At 41.3% G+C, this 18,863-nt stretch overlaps 1 protein-coding gene across 7 annotated transcripts in view; it reads right to left on the bottom strand.

Moving 5' to 3' along the window:
* The window catches only part of robo2 (roundabout, axon guidance receptor, homolog 2 (Drosophila)), a 1,173,428-nt gene extending 1,154,833 nt beyond the window's left edge, over positions 1-18,595 (bottom strand). For 4 of the 7 annotated variants that reach the window (XM_034168373.1, XM_034168368.1, XM_034168372.1 and 1 more), the window contains exon 1: positions 17,984-18,595. In XM_034168373.1, coding sequence (XP_034024264.1) covers positions 17,984-18,107 — 124 coding nt within the window. In that variant the 5' untranslated portion in view covers positions 18,108-18,595. The remainder of the gene's footprint in view (positions 1-17,983) is intronic. The other 3 variants (XM_034168374.1, XM_034168369.1, XM_034168367.1) reach the window with 1 other exon arrangement.
* Between the last annotated feature and the right edge of the window lie 268 nt (positions 18,596-18,863).

The raw sequence follows: 18,863 nt of genomic DNA on the forward strand, positions 1-18,863 counted from the left end.
TTAAGTAAACAAAATACATGTTATTTGGCTATTGTAATACAGACATACAGGTTCAGTTACAAGTCGAGGGGGTAGATATTGAAAGGGTACATGAAAATAAGTTTCTGGGGGTGATAATAGATGATAAGATAAACTGGAAGACTCATGTAAAACATATACAAAGTAAACTGTCAAGAAGCATTTCAGTTCTAAACAAAGCGAAACATATTCTGGACCACAACTCACTCCGCATTCTTTACTGCTCACTGGTTTTACCATATTTACAGTACTGTGCAGAGGTATGGGGTAATACTTATAAAGGTACAACACAATCACTATCAGTAATGCAGAAAAGAGCTATAAGAATTATTCATAATACTGGCTATAGAGATCATACAAATCCACTATTTTTACAATCCAAATTCTTAAAATTCACAGACTTGGTTCATTTTCAAACAGTACAAATTGTGTATAAAGCAATAAACAATTTACTTCCAGCAAATATTAAAAATATGTTTTTTAACAGATCAGGGGATTACAGTCTGAGGGGGAAATTTAATTTAAAGCATCAGTGGGCACGAACAACATTAAAAGGTTTCTGTATTTCTGTCTGTGGGGTGAGGATGTGGAACAGATTGGGAGTGGGGCTCAAGCAATGTCCAAGCATGAACCAGTTCAAACAGCGGTACAAAAATATGTTTTTTCTGGGTATAGGGAGGAGGAAGGGTAATGAGGGGTAGGGTGTTTTGTTTTTTGCTTCGGCTTGTAAATATATAGTATTTTGTATGTAAGTAGGTATGTGTAGGTGTATATTTATGTTTGTGTATATATATGTGTATATATGTATATGTGTATATATGTGTATGTATATGTGTATGTATGTTGATGTGTGTATGTATATATGTATGTGTATATATATATATATATATTGATATCGGTTTAGGTGTGTAGGAATCTATGTGTATATGTGGCAAAGGGTATTACTGGTTGTGGGGAAGAAGGGGTAGGGATAAATAAGCTGATGCTTCACCCTACCCCTTTTCGGACATGTTGGGTACACAGTAGGAACTTTTTTGTTGTTGTCTTTACTGATCTATCTTGTAATTGTTGTTGTATCAAATGTTCGAAATAAACAGTTTTCATTCATTCATTCATTCATTCATTCATTCATTCATTCATTCATTCAACTGTTAAGCACCTGACAGTCCTGTACAACCCAGTTTGCCTTCCTGTCTGAATACATTCATTTTATGTTTGTAAAATTGCAATGTAAAAACAGTGAAATACACCACTACCTCAATTTTGATTCATCGATATTTACATTTACTGTTACCTTCCTTTTGAGTGTAATTTTGTTATAAATTTGATTGCAAAACAAAGTCTGTATGAAGGACTTCAAATGTGTTTGTTCTGCACTGAAACCAAGCACACTAACCACTTGGCCACCACCCCTGCCAAAGTATATATATATATATAATCATACTAAAGTGACTTATTCTGCTTTGACATTCCACCAAGCATGTTGGTGCTTGCCTGCATATCTGTATTTTTATTTTATACTTCTATGCCTTACACTTACTTTTCATTTGGCTTACATTTCTCTTTTATCTTTTATCTCCAACATGTGCAGATTTTTCCCCTTTACAGCAGTTACCACACTAAATTTTTGAACAACATTTGCCTAATGACGACTGAATCCTGTTACTATTGTATCAGTAATAGCTCCCACGCAAAGCATAAACACACAAAATTAAAGTAGGTACATTTGAGACACTGTCTCGATTCTTCTCATGTTGCAGTGCCACATGGCTTAAAGATCTAATTGGACTGAACAGAGAACAGCAGGCTTATTTTCTGCCTCTCTGCTTTATACATCACGATTGGATATGAGAGGGTGAAGTCTTCATTTGTGATTTACTTGTTTGTTGTGTTGAACTATTTGTTTCTAAAATCATGTCTTTCGCAGAACTGAAAATGGCTATATTTAGCAATGACACATGAGGTCTGAAAAACACCACTTGGAATATTAACCAATGAACGTTAGCCATGTCCATTCCCCTACCAATGGGTGGACTGCACACATCATGCCCCTTACTTTATGACCTCAGTTTTTAACCTTACAGATGCTGTGTTATTATTTCATCAGTGCCTCTTGAATGAAAATAAAATATGTGCTTGAATGTGGATTTGACTGCTCGGTTATTTGCTGTCAGGCTACAGTGTAAGCTAAAATTAAAATGCAGTGTCAATTGTATTTTTTTTTTTTTTTCTTTTTTGGAGCGAGTGGTGGCAGTGTCATTGCAGCAGGATGAGAATGACTGGACCGGGCAGTGAAGCACAGCTCTGTGTGTGTGTGTGTGTGTGTGTGTGTGTGTGTGTGTGTTGTGTGTGGGTGTGTGTGTGTGTGTGTGTGTGTGTGTGTGTGTGTGTGTGTTGTGTGTGTGTGTTGGGGGGGGTGGGTGCTGTCCATTCAGACACTCATTCGCTGACCTCTTTAAATTTCCTCTGGAAATATAATATACATCCATAATTGCAGAAATTTAATGCTTTACTCTTCAGTAGATGACAGGTTTCAGATAAGAAATACATTTTAGCTTCTTAACACAGGATCTTGACCATAAAATTTTATTACAGAGATTAGAGCATGCCATAGGTATTAAAGTCACTGCGCTGCGGTGGTTTGAATCATATTTGTCTAATAGATTACAATTTGTTCATGTAAATGGGGAATCTTCTTCACAGACTAAAGTTAATTATGGAGTTCCACAAGGTTCTGTGCTAGGACCAATTTTATTTACTTTATACATGCTTCCCTTAGGCAGTATTATTAGACGGTATTGCTTAAATTTTCATTGTTACGCAGATGATACCCAGCTTTATCTATCCATGAAGCCAGAGGACACACACCAATTAGCTAAACTGCAGGATTGTCTTACAGACATAAAGACATGTATGACCTCTAATTTCCTGCTTTTAAACTCAGATAAAACTGAAGTTATTGTACTTGGCCCCACAAATCTTAGAAACATGGTGTCTAACCAGATCCTTACTCTGGATGGCATTACCCTGACCTCTAGTAATACTGTGAGAAATCTTGGAGTCATTTTTGATCAGGATATGTCATTCAAAGCGCATATTAAACAAATATGTAGGACTGCTTTTTTGCATTTACGCAATATCTCTAAAATCAGAAAGGTCTTGTCTCAGAGTGATGCTGAAAACTAATTCATGCATTTATTTCCTCTAGGCTGGACTATTGTAATTCATTATTATCAGGTTGTCCTAAAGTTCCCTAAAAAGCCTTCAGTTAATTCAAAATGCTGCAGCTAGAGTACTGACGGGGACTAGAAGGAGAGAGCATATCTCACCCATATTGGCCTCTCTTCATTGGCTTCCTGTTAATTCTAGAATAGAATTTAAAATTCTTCTTCTTACTTATAAGGTTTTGAATAATCAGGTCCCATCTTATCTTAGGGACCTCGTAGTACCATATCACCCCAATAGAGCGCTTCGCTCTCAGACTGCAGGCTTACTTGTAGTTCCTAGGGTTTGTAAGAGTAGAATGGGAGGCAGAGCCTTCAGCTTTCAGGCTCCTCTCCTGTGGAACCAGCTCCCAATTCAGATCAGGGAGACAGACACCCTCTCTACTTTTAAGATTAGGCTTAAAACTTTCCTTTTTGCTAAAGCTTATAGTTAGGGCTGGACCATCCCTTAGTTATGCTGCTATAGACGTAGACTGCTGGGGGTTCCCATGATGCACTGTTTCTTTCTCTTTTTGCTCTGTATGCACCACTCTGCATTTAATCATTAGTGATCGATCTCTGCTCCCCTCCACAGCATGTCTTTTTCTTGGTTCTCTCCCTCAGCCCCAACCAGTCCCAGCAGAAGACTGCCCCTCCCTGAGCCTGGTTCTGCTGGAGGTTTCTTCCTGTTAAAAGGGAGTTTTTCCTTCCCACTGTAGCCAGTGCTTGCTCACAGGGGGTCGTTTTGACCGTTGGGTTTTACATAATTATTGTATGGCCTTGCCTTACAATATAAAGCGCCTTGGGGCAACTGTTTGTTGTGATTTGGCGCTATAAAAAAAATTGATTGATTGATTGATTGATTGATCTTAATGCATAGACTACACACAGTACTGTTGTGCTTATGCCCAGAGGTTCACATCTCATGGGGCTGCAGAACTAAAGGGATTTGTATATTTAAAACTTTATTCTTGGACTTTACAACACAACCAAGGTTTTTTTTTTTTTTTTTTTTGTTTTTGTTTTTTTTTGTTTTTTAATTCAAGTTTTTATTGGAGTTTTTATTTGGTACATGACAACCATACAGTGCTCTTTAGTATTAACAAGCAGGACTTTTCTATGTAAATGAAAAGTATCAAGAGTACTACAAGGTGTGGAAGCTCTTAGAAAAATAATTAAATAAATAAATAATTAAATAGAATAAATAAACTAAACAAATTACCAGAGCAAAGAAAATCAGCTGTAGTCTTGCTGACAGACAGAAATAGTAATGTAAGAACAAAATGGTTCCCAATGTGGTGCTGTCATGCCACTGCTGTTATTTAACTTATAAAGCCTACATTCATATGAAGCAGTCTTTATCGTCATATTTACCAATTCTTTCTTCTAAACTGTGGGGTTTTAGGGGGTTTCCAGTGTTTAAGGTGCGTTTACACATAACCAAGACGCGTTACGAATGTCATTTTTCTGTCATTCGTGACACATTCCTGACATTCTTAATGTGACTTAACACATCTGAATAGGTTTCTTAATAGGGCGTGTTGGTGCGTGATATTCTTGATATTCGTGGAGCATGTTTTTGCCTGTCAAAAAATCTTCCATGAATGTCACACACCACCCTCATTTCGTCTCACGTCGTGGAGGTCGCAACTGAGCGCATTGATCCGTCTTGATGAGTATTGATCCTTAATAGAACGTGACAACGTTCATAGTGGTTCCTGTGATGGTTCTTGGAGCCCAAACTGTCACGCGTTATTCCGAAGTGACACGGAAACTGTCAAGTTTGACATGACTTGTAATGTGGCGTCACATTTCACTGCGCGCCATGACAAATCAGTTTTCTGTCACGTGCGCACAATTAAACTCGGCTCCAAATGTCGTTCCACAGTTCCTGCTGAAGCTCCTCAGGACGCTCCTGCACGTGTTCCACCTGCTGTTGTAACCGATGAGCGGAGAACGAGTCTGAGCAACCAGAGGAGCGAGAAGAGACTCGTGCAGCCAGATATCTCTGCACCTCCTCCAGTTCGGCAGAGGAAGAAGCGCGCGCACAATTAAACCCTGCTGCACCACATTCAGTTGATTGCTGACACTAAGTCGGCTAAAAGTCTAATTTCAGTGGTCTTCAGCGCGCTCCTGCAGGTGTTCCACCTGCTGCATGTGCCTGATGTTTGGGAAAATGCACGAGATGAGAGCCACATGAAGCCACGCATCTGGCTCTGTCCTCCTCCTCCTCTCTGCGCATCTCCATGGCACAGAGCCCAAATACGCATGCAGTCATGAAGTTCTTCTGAAAAACTGGAGCGATCTGAATTTGGTTGGATGAATATGGGTGTGTGTGTGTGTGGAGACAATTCACCTCATTCACAATGTGACAGAACTTAATGATGCGCTGTTACACAATAAGTTGTTACGCAATAGAGCGCAACAACGCGGAACACTATTCTTGACCATGCATAATGGTACCTGATAATTCTCCAGCAACACGTGCCATTAATCGTAACGTGTGGTAACAGGTTGCAGCAGTTCCTGAGGACACCTGACACCTCTGCCCCGAATCATCACATTCGTGATCAGCGGCCAAGAATGTGTACTTCGTGGCATTCGTGACTTGTCGTCGTTATGTGTACACACAGCATTAAGAATAATCCTAGCTGCCACTGAAAACCCCAACAATGATAATTTCAATTTTAATTTATTTTCACTTATATAGCGCCAAATCACAACAGAGTTGCCTCAAAGCACTTCACACAGGTCACGCCCCCTCAACCCCCCGCAACAAATGTGGTGTGGGGGGGGGGGGTGAGCACACTTGCATGACATGCTGATATGTATGTACAGACATGATCACATGGAGACTGACAGTCACATCTGAGCACACACAGCATGGCAAAGCGCCTGTCAGCTGATCGCAGGCCAACGACTCCCTGACAGCTGGAAATGACAGCTTAGTGCACGCAAAGTGTTATATTGCAAACACAGACATAAGACAGATACAGGACAAACACATAATAATACATAGATAGAATAAAAATCACAGAATGAAGGTACAGAGAGTGAACTTTTTTTCTGTGAGCTGCCGGGGTCCATTGGGCATGTTCCTGCTCAGCTGTTCAGATATCTGTGCTCGCAACTCACAGCAGGGGAACACCTGTACTGGCTTGTAGGAAACAACCTCACATAACTGTACTGTGAGGCGTGGACGTTGGCATGCTGTCCTCAGGTGGGAATATATTAAAACATATTGCTTCAGCTGACCGGCACATCAGTGCACCACAAGGCTGGTGAATATCATGCCATGCAGGAAATCACTCCATGGGACACCCCCGAGAGGCGTGCGTCACTGCAGGATTTCCCCACATTGTAATAATTAAAAAAACATAACACATTTCAGCTGATCACTGCATGCTAGACACGCCATGTTGGCTGATTTGTTCACGATGCGAGACCCCGGCTCTTCATGAGATGGGAGCCGGCTGGCTCAAGTGCATCAGGTAATTCATGTAAAAGATAAAAGGGAGATCAGTAATCCACGTCATTTCATTACTTTCTGGTGTATGTCTAGGCGGAGTCTAGATCTGCTCTTTATAACAGGAATTAAGTATTATAGATTGTGGTTTATTAATACGTGCTGTGTGCACGACTTTCCACATGCTCGCACTGATTTTGTGCATGTGAATACGAGTGTGCAAGGAACCATCGCCGTGGTATCGTCCATGCCTGTTTGACTGTACATCCCTCCCAACAGCAGGTGGAATGTTTCATGGTTCCCCATTTCGTTTTTGGTTTGCGGATTTTCTTCCGGTTTCAGCATCTTTTGTATTATGTGTGAAGGGGCCCTTAAAAATTTTACACTTTGTGAAATTATTTTCATTAATTTCTCATCCCTGAAAATGACCCCAAAGTCTTTTTCCCATAAAACCTTTAAATATATTAGATAAGTACTGAGTGCAGAGTTCATTCTACTGTGGAATACTGAGTCTATGTGATGGTGAGGTGGTAAACGAAATACTCCAAAATATGGTTGTCTTCAATTGCCGGTCTAGTGACATGACACAGTTCTGAAGATATTTCCAAACATGGTCCTTTCCCTTTAGGTTATATTTACTCAATATATCATTGTAAGACATAAACACTTTACCATCATACAAAATATTCAATGTACATATTCCATGGTTGTGCCAACTTTTCCAGTAGACTGGTGTTTTCCCAACACAGATTGCAGGATTTTGCCACAAGGACAAATATGACTGTTTACAATGAGATAATTTAAGCATTTTATGCATCTTCAGCCAAACTTCTTTAGAATGCAACATAATCTGGTTACAGATTCTACCTGAATTTGAGAAAGGAGCTCTGTGGGTGTAAAAGGGAAGGATAAAGATTTTCTATTATGGCGCAGACTAAATTGTATTTTCCAGTCCAATATATGGCAAGTTTCGCCATTTCAAAGGAGATATAGTACCATCTTGGGTCAGGTAAGCCCAACCCTCCCTTGGCCCTTGGTAAACATAACTTAGTTAGCTTCATCCTGAGCCTTTTCCATTCCCAGAGAAACTGCTTAAAAGGGAATATTACCAGTGAGAAATGCAATACTTTCCTATAAGAAACATATCAAAGAGCTTATATTCCCACTTTTTACACTAGTCCCGCAAGTACATACCTTTATTGGACATTTGAACTTCGTGCTCTCCTGAGGTGCCCCCAGGCTGCCATCTTTGTAGAATACCCGGGTACTTCACGCTCGGGCGCTGACGCCATTGACGAAAGACTGTACATGAGCTGCGTGACCAAATAAGGAAGTGGGAAAGGTCACAGGGCAGAGGGTCGTCTCTCTTGTTTGAGGCACCATTTCAGTGTGTCTTTCTTCGACACCGCTGAGCTGCGAGCATAAACTTTTGGTGGAGCTGTCTTCAGTGTCCATTTGCAGCTACCTACTTGCTGAGGTTGATCATTTTGTAGTCTTCTTGTTGCGCGCAGGCCCATGTGGTTACAAATCGAACTGGTATGGTGTGTGATTGTGCGGAAAACACTGGAATCCATGGAAGCCGAGTTTGAGACAGAGGATCGTCCCAATCATCGGGACATCATTGCATATAGCCACCATCTGAGATGGCCTGACAACAAGAAGAAGAAAAAAAAAGAAAAAGAGGAAAAATAACCAGGCAGAAGGCAGCGGGGAGGCGGGTGCTGCATGAGCCGCCACAAACAGGAATGAGCAGATTGAAGAAAGTGGGGAGGGGGGTGCCACTGCAGCCGCTGTAAATGAGTCTCCTCTGGTAGATCTGGAATCTATTTCAGCCAGGATCATGGACAACTGGATTCATGTCTGGTATGGCAAAGATGTTGAGGCAGAAACTTGGGGCCTGAACAACATTCTTTGGTGCAGATGAAACTGCAGGCTGATGCCGATGGTGTGTTACGCGTGAAAATAGACCTTGAATTCAAGCTTCACTCGTTAATTGGCCACAAACACCCCATGTCATGCCTTGTGTTTTACAGCACAGCAACGGAGACTTCAATTAATGTACGGAAGTAACACTTGTTTGACATGGGCCATGCACAAAATTGTAATTCCAGTAGTGGACGTTGGTGTGTATGTACAGTCTTTCGTCAATGACATCAGCTCCGAGCGGGAAGTACCCGAATTCTACAAAGATGGCGGCCCGGGCGCTATGGAGAGCGCAAAGTTCAAATGTCCAATAAAGGTATACTTGCGGGACGTGTAATGTTCCCCTTTAACCAGTGTGTCATATTTATTAAAAATGGATGGGGTACTGTAACTGGCAGCATCATAAGAGGATAGTGTCAGGACTGTTGGTGGCTTGACACAAGAAATGGGAGGAGACCAATGCAGACCCATAGGCATGGTTGGCTTAGATTGATTAATAGCTTTATCTGAAGACCAGGCATAGGGTTCAATGTACAGTAGTCAAACTTAAAGGCAGAGGTATCAGAACATGGTGCAGGCAGGGTCAAGGTCCAGAAATGAGCAAAGTTCATACAAACAGTGTCGAGGAGTAATACAGGCACAACAGAGGCAGAGTCAAAAACAGGCTGAGTACAGGTCAACGGCGAGCAGCGGTCGGAGTTCACAAGCAAGGTCAAAGACACTGAAGTGCAAACAGCATGAGAACGAAAGGCAAGAAAGTGAACAGCGGTCAACAATCGGGCAGTGAGGTGTGGAACTGTGAGGGGTTTAAATAAGGAGCAAAACTAATAAAGGTGATGTGAAGCAGGTGTATGGAAGGCTCTGGAAAGAGGTGTGGCCTTGTGACACAAGATGCGGGAAGAAAGGCAAGAGAGTGCGGGAGAGCAAACAAAGTGGTGCAAAGCAAGAGACGTAAGTGACAGAAAAAACTAATTGAATAACGTGAAGTGTTCCAGACAAACAATAATGCGTGGGCAAATCAAAAGGGGCAGAACAAAGACATACTGTGATGAGTCAAAAGAGGGAAAGAAAAAGAGGACTAGACAGAGCTGAAACTGGCTGAGACAAAAAGAGAATACAACCAATGATGATGACAAAACAAACTACTGGCATAACAGAAAATAAACAAACCCGGTGACTACAGAATTATGCAATAAATAAAACAAGATAAGTGAACAGAAAATGCAATACATAACAAATGGAACATAATCTGAAGAGCAACACTAAAGATAAACAATAACAAAAACCTGTGACTAAGCATAATACAATAAATGTGATTAACAGAACAAAACTAAGACTAACGTAACTTAAAGGACCATGAGTGAACAATACAATAACAGAATACCAGAATACAACAGAATGAATGATAACCCGAGTGAAACAGTGACGAAAGCGTAACACCAAGAAAAGCAATAAACAGAATAAAACTGAGCCTAAAATGATAAAGTATAAACACATGAAAAGCAAAACCAGAAAATCACAGAGGAAATAATGTAAAGCACTAAGACCTAAACTCCGAGCTGGAGCCAAGCATGACAGATAGTTAAGCTATGGTAACACCACCATTTTAATTACATTCACTCTTCCCCACAATGTCACTGTTATTTTATTCCACTTGTCCAAATTAATATTTATCTTTTGCAAAATTGGATCAAAGTTTAGATGTGACATTTCTTCCACCTCCGTACATATTTTAATTTCTAAATATTTCATTCCTTTTAGTAACTACTTAAAACCATTATATCTCCACTATAGCCATTATATCTCCACTACTGATCCCAAATATTGGCATTGCTTCAGACTTTGTCTAATTAATTTTATATCCTGATACATTACAAATACATAAAATTTGTATTGTATCCATCAGGTAAGGTGTTGAATGACTTGGGTCTTTCAGTAGGACCAGTATATCGTCTGTGTAAAGCAGCAATTTGTGTTGTTTTTCACCTCCCTCTATACCCCTCATATGTGTATTTCCTCTTATGATGACAGCCAGTGGTTCCAATGAAATGTTGAACAAGGGTGAGCGAGGACACCCCTGACCCATGGTTCTTTTAAGGCTAAAGGGCAATATAAAGGTGCGTTTACACATAACCAAGACGCGTTCCGAATGTCATTTTTCTGTCATTTGTGACACATTCCTGACATTCTTAATGTGACTTAACGCATCTGAATAAGTTTCTTAATAGTGCGTGTTGGTGCGTGATATTCTTGATATTCGTGGAGCATGTTTTTGCCTGTCAAAAAATCTTCCACGAATGTCACACACCACCCTCATTTCGTCTCACGTCGTGGAGGTCGCAACTGAGCGTATTGATCCATCTTGATGAGTAGTGATCCTTAATAGAACGCGACAACGTTTGTAGTGGTTCCTATGATGGTTCTTGGAGCCCAAACTGCCATACATTATTACAAAGTGACACGGAAACTGTCAAGTTTTGACACGACTTGTAACACGGCGTCACATTTCAGTTTTCTGTCACGTGCGCACAATTAAACTCGGCTCCAAATGTCATTCCACAGTTCCTGCTGAAGCTCCTCAGGACACTCCTGCAGGTGTTCCACCTGCTGTTGTAACCGATGAGCGGGAGAATGAGTCTGAACCAGAGGAGCGAGAGGAGACTCGTGCAGCCAGACATCTCTGCACCTCCTCCAGTTCGGCGGAGGAAGAAGCGCGCGCACAATTAAACCCTGCTGCACCACATTCAGTTTGATTGCTGACACTAAGTCGGCTAAAAGTCTAATTTCAGTGGTCTTCAGCGCGCTCCTGCAGGTGTTCCACCTGCTGCATGTGCCTGATGTTTGGGAAAATGCGCAAGACGAGAGCCGCATGAAGCCACACATCTGGCTCTGTCCTCCTCCTCCTCTCTGCGCATCTCCATGGCACAGAGCCCAAATACGCATGCAGTCATGAAGTTCTTCTGAAAAACTGGAGCAATCTGAATTTGGTTGGATGAATATGGGTGTGTGTGTGTGGAGACAATTCACCTCATTCACAACGTGACAGAACTTAACGATGCGCTGTTACACGCAATAGCATGCAACAACGCGGAACACTATTCTTGACCGTGTGTAATGGTTCCTGATAATTCTCCAGAAACATGTGCCATTAATCGTAATGTGTGGTAACAGGTTGCAGCAGTTCCTGAGGACACCTGACACCTCTGCCCTGAATCATCACATTTGTGATCAGTGGCCAAGAATGTGTACTTCGTGGCATTCATGACTTGTCGTCGTTATGTGTAAACGCAGCATAACACCATTAGTTATCACCGATGCCTTGGGACTATTATACAACATTTTTACCCATGTAATAAATGAATATGAAAGCCCAAAATGTGATAAAGCTGCAATAGTCCCTATTTTTTCTATTTTTCTCTCTGTTCAGACTTATTAAGTGCAGTAGTCCTCTCATATTATCTGTTGATAATCTATTCTTCATAAACCCTACTTGGTCTGTATGAATGAAACCTGGCAAAACATTCTCTAAGTGTTTGTTGTTTGTTGTTGAATTGTTGGAGTTGTTAGAATTTTGGTTAGGACTTTATAGTCTACATTGAGTAAATGTTTAGGCCGATAATGGAGGGTTGTAACAGATCCCTATCCTTTGATGGAATGACTCCAATTAAAGCCTCATTGAAGGTCAGTGTAAGAGATTGTAAAACACATGCTTCATTGTATACTTCTGCACAACAAAGATATTAACACAACAGGAATCTTGCACAACACGCAAAAAAAAGTTGTTGCTAGCGTTGCAATACTACTTTACACGTATATTGAACACTGGAAGTTTGCTATACTATGATGTTCACATTAACTATTCTTATTCAGCAGAATAGTGCACAAGTCTTATAGTAAAGCACAATTAACTTGTAAGTGTATACCATTTACACAAAAATTAAATTGTTGATGTAAGAATAAGTGTCAAGAGTCTTGATTAAATTAGATTTAAACACAACTACATGTATAACAAGGACTGACATATCACTTAAAATAAGGTGTCAGCAGAGTAGTTAATATCATAATTGAGATTTCATCAGTTTATCTAGTAATGAGTTTAATTAAAGTTGGAATTACTAAGAATTAAAATTCCATAGCCAAGTTGTTCATTGTACATGATTAGATTGTTCTTCCTTGTGGCCAGAATAGCCTAAAATAACACTGACTAATTACACTGTAGAGCAGTCACAGTGAAGAAGTAGGCAACTTTGTCTGTTGGTGCTGCACATTATACACCTGATCCCTCTGTGGGTATTAGGAGAAAATCTTCCTTTTTTTTTTTTTTGCATTCATCATCTCATGACTCATAGTCAACAGCTTATCAGGGAGTGGGTTGCGGGGGCAACACCTTCAGCAGGGGACTCCAAACTTCTCTTTCCTGGGCCACATTAACCACCTCTGACTCGGGGATCCCGAGGCGTTCCCAGGCCAGAGTGGAGATATAATCTCTCCACCTACTCCTGGGTCTTCCCCGGGGTCCCTCCCAGCTGGACGTGCCTGGAACACCTCCCTAAGGAAGGCGCCTAGGGGGCATCCTTACCAGATGCCTGAACCACCTCAGCTGGCTCCTTTCAACACGAAGGAGCAGTCGCTCTACTCTGAGCTCCTCACTGATGGGCGAGCTTCTCACCGTATCTCTATTGGAGACACCAGCCACTTGTACCTGTGATCTAGTTCTTTCGGTCATGACCCAACCATCATCACCATAGGTGAGAGTAGGAATGAAGATTGACCAGTAGATCGAGAGCACCACCTTTTCACTCAGCTCCCTTTTCATCACAACAGTATGGTAGAGCGAATACAACACCACTCCTGCAGCGCCGATTCTCCAGCCAATCTCACGCTCCATTGTTCCCTCACTTGTGAACAAGACCCAGAGGTACTTGAACTCCTTCACTTGGGGCAAGACCTCATTTCCTACCCGGAGTAGGCAATCCTGCTGTTTCCTGCCGAGAACCATGGCCTCAGATTTAGAGGGGTTGATCCTCATCCCGGCTGATTCACACTCGGCTGTGAATCGATCCAGTGAGTGTTGGAGGTCACAGGTGGATGAAGCCAACAGCACCACATCATCTGCAAGTGATGAGAGCCTGAGCCCACCAAACTGAACACCCTCCCCCCGACTACGTCTCAATATCCTGTCCATGAATATCGCAAACAGGATTGGTGACAAGGCGCATACCTGGCAGAGGCCATCCCCCACCAGAAACCAGTATGGCTTGCTGCTGAGAGCCTGAACACAGCTCTCACTTTGTGAGATTGTCTGGCTCTGAGAAAGGACCCCCTCAGTCCATACTTCCCCAGCATGTCCCTCAGTATCTCCTAGGGTATCTGATGATACGCCTTCTCCAAGTCCTCAAAATGCATGTAGACTGGATGGTGTACTGGCACACTCCCAGGCCCCCTCCAGGATCCTTGTGAGTGAAGAGCTGGTCGGTTGTTCCACAGCCAGGACAAAACCTGCATTGTTCCTCTTCAAGCTGAGGTTTGACTATCGGCCAAACCCTCCTTTTCAGCACCCTAGAGTAGACTTTATCAGGGAGGCTGAGTAGTGTAATGCCCCTGTAATTGGCACACATTCTCTGGTCCCCCATTTTAAATATGGGGACCACCACCCCAGTTTGACACTGCTTAGGTATTCTCCCAGACCTCAGCGCAATGTTGAAGAGACGTCCCATTTTTTTTTTCTTGTCTATAAATAAGTCATTCACAGGTGATCACATATAAAGATACTCAGTTGTGGGAGATTAGGGAAAGTGAGATTAACCTCTTCTTAACTACATCTATTTCACTGAATGCAATAGTCAGTATAAAGAAAAGGAGTTATTGAAACAAATAAGAAAGATTGCCCAGTTTAAAAACCTGTTCTAACCTTAGAAGGCATTTACACAGCCAAGCTTTTATTCATCTGGTAGTGTTTTCACTTCAGCAGTCTTTTCACTTCAGTGGGATCATAATACATTTAATTGGATTTTCCTCAGTATTGCCAGGATAACTACAATCTCTGCAGCCCTTGATGTGACTGCATCCATGAGATCAGACATGAAGGCTCATAAAAAGAAATGGTAATTTACTTAATGCAGAGGAAATAAGATAGTTGTTTCGGATTTTAGGAAATGCAGAATTTTTCTCAAATCATGGGAACAGCTAACAACAGACAATGTTCTTTTGGATGCATCCTATCATCATAGTTGCTGTATGAAGTGGCAACTGGCCATTATTATTAAGGGCGTGGCGTGTCATAGTACACTCTAACAAAATGGTGCTAAATAGCACTAAAAGGGATTCTTTGGCTTGTAATCATGGGGGAACTACTTTTTAATGCTAAATAGTTAAAGGGCATGTCGCACTCAATCAACACTATCTTTTTAAAAATTCTATACCAGATTACTTATCATTACTTCCATCTCTTAATCTTGCATGAGTCCTGATGTAGCTGATAAAAATGAAACTAGAGTGCCATGCTCATAGAGCGCAAACCTCTGCCAACACTAGTTTCCAATTCCACAAATTTTTACCTTGGAAAACATTTTCAAGGTCAAACTTAGAAGGTCCTGTTAGAAGTGGCTTTTCAAAAGTTAAAATATAACACAAAATATAGATCTAAAGGGACTTTCAATGTTAAAATCAAATATCTGCTAACTCTGCAATACGGATCAAACTTAGTCTATTCATTGAGACTGCCAGTTTGCACCTCACCTCACTGAGATATAATGCACAATGTACATCAAATGGGCTTTTCAATATTAAATTCAAATGTTCACAAAATCCACAATCTGGATCAGATGCAGATCAAACTTTGTCAAGCAATAGTCAGTGCTAGTCTGCACCTCACTGTCAAATATGAGAGTGATTGAGGCATGTTTGATTAAGATATAATGTAAAATATACATTAAATGGGGTTTTCAGTGATGAGTATGAAGCTGGGAATTGAAAGGAGGAGAATGAATGTTATCAGTATCTATGCCCCATAAGTGGGTTGTGAGGGGAAGGAAAAAGATTTCTGGAGTGTGTTCTATGAAGTGGTAGCGAGTGAACTCAAGGAAGAAAAAGTGGTGATTAGAGCTGACTTCATCAGGCATGTTGCCTCAACACAGTAAAGTATGATACCTGAATTCAAGCTCAACACAGCAACATTGGAGGAAAATAGTTTTTGTTTTGTTTTTTTTACACTGCAGGTTTTCACTAATTAACTAAAGAGGGAACCTATGCAATCACTGGGAAAAATGCAAATTTCACACAGAAAGGACCAGGTCAGGTGGAAACCCAGGGCCTTCTAACTGTGAGGTAACAATGATCACCACTAAGCCACCATCCTGCCCTATCAGGTAATCCATAGTTTCTATACCGATCACTCCATTATCCAGGTGTATGAGCCTTTCATACACTCAAAAACTGAATCATTGGACTGGATTTCCATCGAACAAATATATGTCATGCCAACTAAATTAAAATAAATTATCTTGCATGAATGTGCTGTATTTGAGTTGGGGCTACATATATTTATTAGATGGAAATCCTGCACATAATTAAATTGAGGTCATCCAATGAGTCATTTTTTTTTTTGAGTGCATCCAATAAGAGACCCAATTCACAACATTCCATGATCAACAGCTATACTCACACTGATCACTCTAGCAACCAGAACACATCCTTGCTGAATGCCAGAATTCAGTAGGAAAATGTCAGAGACTTTGCCTCCACTCCATATATAGCACTCAAAGTACCTGAATCTCATATCATATCAAGCCACTTATGAGGATTCTGCAAATCCTCAGGATGTCCCACAGAGCAGCCTGGTTACCAGACTCCACAACATAGGCTGCCGAGAAGCACTGCTGTCATCCATGCTTGCATCCAATAAGTGCTCTCAGGGTTAGGATGATGTTTGACTTCTTTGGTATGAAACCAGACCACCCTGAACAGTGAGTAGCAAGTAGCTGAGCCTGCAATCCAGGTGATTACCCTTTCCTTTTCACTTCTCTTCCAGCCTGCTGTGATAATACTATACCTGTTTCCCACATGGAAGAAATGGGTGTGTGCAATCCCAGGAGAACATCTCCACCTGCCTGAAGACATTCAAATGCAATAAAACAGATCCCTGCAGCTTTATAAATGAAAGTATCTGTTTAAAATAAAATAATAAAAAATAGTCATGGTGGGTTTGGATATCTGATTTCAAATGCAAACTATACAATAACAATTAGCAGGGGATAGATATACACTGACATGACAAGAAGCTTATTCTGAAGATATGGTCTATATCTTAGCACTTCTGTGCAGTGATGATGTATGTCTCTGGGGAAAGTGTAGAGAAAGCACAAAGGGTGTGACAGAGATGCATTTGAAGAAATGGAAAATACAAGAAAAAGTAGCATGTTTCCCTCCAAGTGAAGCCTTGAGTGCTAACAATGCCGAAAAGCTGCAGGAAGCGTCTCTCTGCTTTCACGCTGAGCAGAAGCTCTAAGAATAGAGGTTTCTTTAATCTGACAAAGGAGATTAAATAATACAATAGAGATGAGAACACTACTCCCACTGAGGTGCTAACATTTTTTATTGCCATTTATTCTCAAGACTACTGATCTAGACATTTCAACCGAAACTCCAACTCCAAGGCGTGTATGTTCAAAATATCATTTGTCTATGTGATAGTGTAAGTGTGCCCTTAAAACATGTTTAATGAGAGCAGCAAGAGTCAAATGATTAGCAATTGGAATTAATATAGCTAAGGCAAAGCCTTGGACCGAACATCGACATAGGCTGATGTATATATATCATGCCGGATGTATGTGATAACCATAGTTCAAAATTGCTTGGGTGTATGAAGGTCTTGAGATGAAGGTACTTTAAATAGACTGACAAGATTTAATGATAAACTATTAGAGGCTTTAATGGTACATACAAGTGGGTTTATTGAAGAATATCTAAGTAGAATATCAATAACAGAAACATCTGTATTATTGAGATTGATAGATTTATTGAGTCAGAATTATTAACTGTGGAGTCAGAAAGCTCACTGGCCTATGTGAGAAAGTTGCTCAAAACTATTCAGATAAACAGTGGGTGACATCACTTCCCCATTAGCGCACATGAAGTCAGCTTCTTTTGAAAATGCTGTACCTCAACTTGAAAAGAAGCAGCCAAAATAAATAAATAAAAAATTCCAGACTTTTTTATCCTCTTAGTAAATGGTAGCACCAACCAGCTGAGAACAGACCTCCATAGTTTGGATAACCGCCCGAACCGAAGATCAGATGCCTCTCATCATCAAACCTGAATTTCCCACTTGATAAACATTTCTAAGCATACACCATGGATATCCGTCATCACTTACCCCCCTTGTTCCATCTGCCTTTAGTCCTTGCTTGATGGGTGACTTTGTGACAAAAAGACAGCACCAAGATTAAAAAAACAAGTTCAAACACCGAAACAAATCCAGACTTTGACCTGGAAAACATGTCCAAGAGTTCCTGGCAGCCGAATCACTTTCACATGGCTGTGTTTCCTCTTGGAGTGGCGCGGCTGTGGCGCATGGTAGCCCACGCGTGGGCTGTCATCATCATTCACGCTTGGTGTCAGCAGTGGGTCTGTAGTCCGACCATACTGCTGTGCAATACCCAGTCTGGGTGGCGGTCTTCACTGATGCCGGTGCTCCGTTTGATGGCACATCTCTCACTGCTGTAACCTCTGCCTCATCAGAGCGCGCAGGAACCAAACGGAACACACAACCCGCCACGCGATGCCACAGCTCAACTAAGCTCTGCACGGTGCATTGGAACTCGCTCTCACTCACACACATTCGCTCTCTCTCTCTCTCTCTCTCTCTCTGTGTCTCTCTCACGCTCGCTGCTGCCACTGCTGTTAATGCCGACGCCGCTGCTACAGCTGCTGCTGAATTATTTTCTGCCGTCCTCACTCCGGGTATCAGAGGGAATTCACTCCTCTGTGCTCGAGCTTTTGCCTCCAGCTTAACATCGTGGAAGAGAATAAAGGTGGGATCCCTCTACTGGAACTGTATAAATGATTTCCGGGCTTAAACTCTGAAACAAGGCTCCCTGTTCATACAGAAAGAAAAAGCAGGAAAGTAAGAATGAGAGGTCACTGGATCAAGGGGGCCAATAAAGTCTCAATGCTCTCGGTCGGAGCTCTGATCTTCATCTGGTGAACCTTTACGGCTTTGAAATTTGTGAAGATTGTAGTGTTTTGTTTTAGTG

This window comes from Thalassophryne amazonica, chromosome 4 (assembly GCF_902500255.1).
Source record: "Thalassophryne amazonica chromosome 4, fThaAma1.1, whole genome shotgun sequence".
Lineage (NCBI taxonomy): Eukaryota > Metazoa > Chordata > Actinopteri > Batrachoidiformes > Batrachoididae > Thalassophryne > Thalassophryne amazonica.